The sequence below is a fragment of the Lupinus angustifolius genome, chromosome LG04 (genome assembly GCF_001865875.1).
Source record: "Lupinus angustifolius cultivar Tanjil chromosome LG04, LupAngTanjil_v1.0, whole genome shotgun sequence".
In the NCBI taxonomy this organism is placed as follows: Eukaryota; Viridiplantae; Streptophyta; class Magnoliopsida; order Fabales; family Fabaceae; genus Lupinus; species Lupinus angustifolius.
Genome location: NC_032012.1, coordinates 780,783 through 786,093, shown reverse-complemented (window position 1 = coordinate 786,093; position 5,311 = coordinate 780,783). Strand labels below are relative to the sequence as shown.

General features: G+C 36.0%; 2 protein-coding genes across 2 annotated transcripts in view; one reads left to right on the top strand and one right to left on the bottom strand.

Annotated features, from left to right (window-relative positions):
• LOC109344984 (PRA1 family protein B2-like) lies at window positions 2,465-3,346 on the top strand. Its single transcript, XM_019583726.1, has one exon. It carries the CDS (start codon window positions 2,753-2,755, stop codon window positions 3,332-3,334), a length of 582 nt encoding a protein of 193 aa, XP_019439271.1. The 5' UTR covers window positions 2,465-2,752; the 3' UTR covers window positions 3,335-3,346.
• Window positions 3,692-5,311, bottom strand: part of LOC109344985 (SWR1 complex subunit 6) — a 10,402-nt gene continuing 8,782 nt past the window's right edge. The window contains exon 5 of the transcript XR_002107372.1: window positions 3,692-3,702. The gene's annotated coding sequence lies outside the window, so the exon portion shown is untranslated. The remainder of the gene's footprint in view (window positions 3,703-5,311) is intronic.

The window sequence follows — 5,311 nt, the reverse complement described above, 5'->3', positions numbered from 1 at the left end:
AATAGCCAATTCACACCTAATCTCAGGCAACAACCCTGATAGAAAACAATTGAGAATGATATCGGGTGATAGACCCCAAATTCTGTTGTTGATTTTCTCAAATTGTTGTTGGTATTCTGCAACAGTCCCGGTCTGGCGGAGCTTAAACAGTTCTGCTTGATGGTTTTGGTATGTTGATGGACCAAAATGAATCTCCAGGGACCGAGTAAAGTTCTCCTATTTAAATCAACTTAATGCTTCACCTTTCATATAAAATGAAATAATATGGAGCCGCTGGTCAGTTGGGACTTGATAGAGCTGGAAAAGTTGTTCTGCTTGGAACAACCAATCAAGTGGCTCTGAACCATCAAAGGGCATGAGTTGAAGTTTAGGAGGTCTGGGTTGGTTAGGTGGGCAAGCCATAGGGCCCATGGTGGGACGATTATAGGTGTGGTGGGGGTTAAAAAAAGGTGGGATAGGTGTGTGGGCAAAATGTGGGTATGGGGAAGGCATTTGTGGTGGTGTGTGGGATGGGGAGAAATGTAGGTTGTTAATGTGAGAAGGAGGGTTAAGGTTAGGGTTTGTAATATGGGAAGAGGAGGCTATGTTGGGTGGGTCTGGAGGTGGCGGGGGTAAGGGTCGAGGAACAGTCATACCTGCCAGCCTCTCCTTTATGGCATGAAGAGATTCTGCTATGGCCTCATGCCTTGCATCTTGTTGCTCCTTGTTTTCATGTAATTTTTCTACAAAAAATTGTAGTAAATTTTCATCTGTCTCCTTGTTGGAGGTCTTGGGAGGCATAGATCAAGAATGAAAGCACCAAATTGATGAGAACTTAAGAGATGTAGTAAATTAACATAAAGTATGCAGAGTAAGAGAGGAAAAAAAATAATAAAATTATACTTCATTCATAGCCTCCATATCACCTTAGTGATAGGTTAAATACAGATAGCTTGAAAATTTAGGTTTACTTATAATGGACTAGGGCTTAACAGACAGGCTCAATCCTTCGGTACTTAAGTTAAAAATAAAAACAACTGATTAATTTCTCATTACATAGTCACTAATCCATTTAGGCTTAAACTTATTTCGAGTGGGCCTTGTTGAACCCTCAACTAGCTCTAGGCTTGTATCATATAGCTATTGGAAGATTGCTCTTAAATGTACAATGAATTCGAAGTGTCCAATGTCGACAGCATATATGGTGCTATGTACGAGCTTAAAAGACCCAGCTGCACTAAACAAAATCAACATTAAGAGTTAAGGGGGTATATCTAGTTATAACATACAGCTTGCATACTAAGAAGGTGAGAACAATATTATGAAGATTAAAAACTACTTAATTGTCACCTAACCACTATAAGAGCCACACGTGTTTACCTTCCAACGTTGATCGTTCAGATAAAACTTATTGATCAAGATTCATTATTTTCATTTTCATTTTTCTCTAACATTTATTTGACTATAATATTTATCACTGTCAATATAAAGATTTATTTATAATTATTATATTATTTATCATTCATTTGAGTTAACTTTTTAAATATTTTAATGATTAAATATAAATAATAAATGATACAATAATATTAGATCAAACACATTCGCTATCATTATATATATCATTTTTCTCCTATAGGTTTGTCTTCTTGCTTGGACGTAGAAAACTTTTAGGATTGTGATAATAAAGTAGTGACAATTCAAATACCAAGATATAATTGCCTAAATAACACTATAACTTTATAATCTATACAACTATATTATTTGACACCAAGATTAGACCTGTCTCAAATCTACATACAACATGTCTATTCTACCTGAAGTATAATATCTAATATCTAATTAATATATATATATATATATATATATATATAAATAATATTAGCGTAGAAATTTATACATAATTAATATATTATTTAATATATATTTGCATTATTTATATTTAAAAGTCAATAATAATAAAAAAAAATTTGTGAATAATGCATTAACAATATAATTTTTTTTTGACAATATGAGTACATCAATCAATGTTGAGTGTGGAGAATTTCAAAAATAGGTATTAAAATGCAATTTTCATGACATGATACATTGGGAAAACATCTTGGTGTAGGCAAAATGATAGAAAAAGTTGGCACAACCACATTTGTAATGTGGGAGTTTAAGTCACTTATAATATGGTAAGTTCTAGTATTAGATAGAAATACTGATATATGATATAAATTTTTATTAATCAAATGAATTCAAAAATTACAAACCTCATTTTTCCCTCTAGTTCCATTAATAAAGTCAGGATAATCTCTTAAAGAGATAGAAGTGTTAGGAAAACAAAGCAAAATGTAATACTTCCAATAATATTTCTATCCCTAATTAAGAGTAAAAATAAGACTTCCTTGGATCTTTCATCCATTAATGGAGTGTCCGGTAATGGCAGAAGTTCGCAATTCTTAACTTGCTAAGCAAGAAAAGCTGACTTCAGAAACTTATTTAACAATTCTCCTTCAAATGGACAATACAAAACCAATGCTTCTGAATCCAAAATTCATTGACCAAGAATTCCCACGTTCTCTTCATTTTCCTCATAAATATGCATGACGAAGCCATGCAGTTACTGTTGACTGAAGCAACAAATATTAAACTATGATTTAAGATTTGAACTAAAAAGTAGACAAATCTAGCTTGCATTTTACATAAACCCTAAAATAAAATCATCAAATCAAATTCACAGAAATTGAAACCAAAGAAAGAGCAATCAGTCTCACCGTTATTCGCAGCAGCAATGTCCCCTGAGAAGCTCTCTGTAACCATCGCAACTTTCCAAAACTTCCTTACGCGCCTCCACCGCCACGCGAAGCGCCGGCCTTGGACAGAACTTGCCGACCGGACCGCCATCTCCCTTCCGGAATCGCTCGCCGAAGCCTACTCCAGAGTCCGCAAGAACACGTCCTACTTCCGTGTCAACTACCTCATCGTGGTGGCGGTTGTGATCGCCGTGTCCCTCCTCAGGCGTCCCTTCACGCTCCTCCTCCTTGGATCCCTCGCCGGCGCGTGGCTCTACCTTTACGTTCTCCGGCATCCGGAGCAGCAGCTCGTGATCTTCGGCCGCGTGTTCACCGACTGCGAAGCTCTAGTAGGGCTAAGCTTCGCCACCGTTGCGGTGGCTCTTTGGACGAATGTAGTGTCGGTGATCATCTCCGCCGTGACAGTGGGCGTGGCAGTGGTATGTTGTCATGGAGCGCTACGGGTTCCCGAGGATCGGTTCCTCGAACAACAAGAACAGCGTTCGTGGGCTTCTGGGATTTTTCCTGATGGTGGGCCTGTATCTTCCGTTGGAGTGCACATAGGCCCATTAGCGGTTTAGCATAGTATGATTTTGGATTTTTTTTTTATCATGAACTATGTTTGAGTATAATATTTATGTATTGTAAGTGTAAAAATCTATACACAATCAGTACACAATTCATTATTCATCTGTATTATTTTTTTTATAAATTAATTATGATAAACATGAATAATGAATAATGTACTAACAATGTATAACTATACATTGTTTATGAATACAGTTTATTTCTTCATGACATTGATGTGATAGGCCAATAGAGTTGGAAGGGAAAGTAAGAATAACGAGAACATCCTTCATATTAAACTATACTCATATGCTCCATTTTCTATTATTATCATGTTTATCATTCCATATTATATTTTTGTTGTCAATTATAATATGGAAACCTTTCCAAATCTTTAATTCCAACACAAAAATATGAAGGCCATGAAGCTAAAAAAGGCTCATGAAATGAAAAGGGGTTTTGTGGGATCTCCATGCAATCATTAACACAATAAAGACAAAATCTTTGCAATTCCAAATATCAAATTATGTTAGAGAATATCTCCATCAGAAATCCATAGATTGAACGTGGAAGTCCTTATAACTATGACTTTGTTCCCGTAACTTAATGTTTATGCCCATACATAAACCCAAATGGAACAATTATGGTACAGACCGAAGAAACCCCAAATGAGTTCATGGTGAAGACGAAGAAAATACCTTGTTGAGTCATTTCCGGAATCTCGAAGGTATGAGGGTGCGATGATCTTCCAGATGATAGAGCGCCGAATGGTTTTCCTTAGTTTCTCTCTAGAGGGGAATAAGATAAATGCCTTAGCTTAAGAGTGTGTTGTGTTTTTTTTTGGAGCCTTATGGTTGCCTTATGCCTTATGTACCAAATGGATGAGTTGATAGTATTATATCCTTGTGGATAACATTATCCTCGTCCTACCTTATTCTCCTCAACCTTACACCCTGAAAACCTGTTGCTCTACAAATGGGGACCATAACCCATAAAAGTAACCCTGTAGTGGTTACTACTTTAGTTGCAATAATTCTGATTCAGTCCCTTCATCAAATTAGAAATTGCCCGAAGGTATCTACACTTATCTTATTTCATGACACATATGCCCGCAACCACCAAATTAATTACTGAAGATCATTTTATATTTTGGCTAATTACATAATGGCCATAACACAATCATAGAATTATATTTGTGACCCATAAATTGTCAGAAATTCTAACAATCTCCCACTGGTCACACATATGATTCTCCATATGTGTTATCCTTATTGCGCGCTTAAATATTGCCATTATGACTTATGCATACCTAAATTATCCCGTCCATTAGTCATGTCTCCATATCGAATCACAGTGAACTTCGCTATATCAATCATGGCTAATTCAACAATGATCACCAACATTGACACAACTAAATGACATAGATACATCATGAAATGTGTAGCATGAAAATCACATGAATATGATCTGCACATGTCAATTTTCAACTGGTCCTACTTAACTTTAGTGAGATCCTNCATAAAACCTTATTATACAAAGTATAATGACAGAATACCAAACTGAATGATTAATCAACTGAAGTTTGAATACAAAATATCCATACATAATACTGAAATTACATGGAACATAATAAAAGTGTGCACTTTCTAACTCCCACTAAACCAAAGAATCCTCACACTGTAGAACACCCATGTGAGCAGTATGCTCATAAAAGACCTTGGGTGTGATAGTTTTTGTAAGAGGATCCGCAATCATGGAGTTAGTGCCTAAGTGTTCTATGAAAAGTTGTCCACTTTGTACCTTCTCCTTAACAACTAGAAACTTAATGTCGATGTGTTTCGACTTTGCCGAACTCCTACTGTTGTTTGAGAACAACACGACTGATTTATTGTCACAATATAACTTTAGTGGTCTTTCAATCCTTTCCATAATCCGCAGTCCAGTGACAAAATTTCTCAACCATGATGACTGAAGTGATGCCTCATAACATG

Excerpts from the sequence above, each read along its gene's own strand:
- LOC109344984 (XM_019583726.1), top strand. The coding sequence starts at position 2,753 with ATGTCCCCTGAGAAGCTCTCTGTAACCATCGCAACTTTCCAAAACTTC.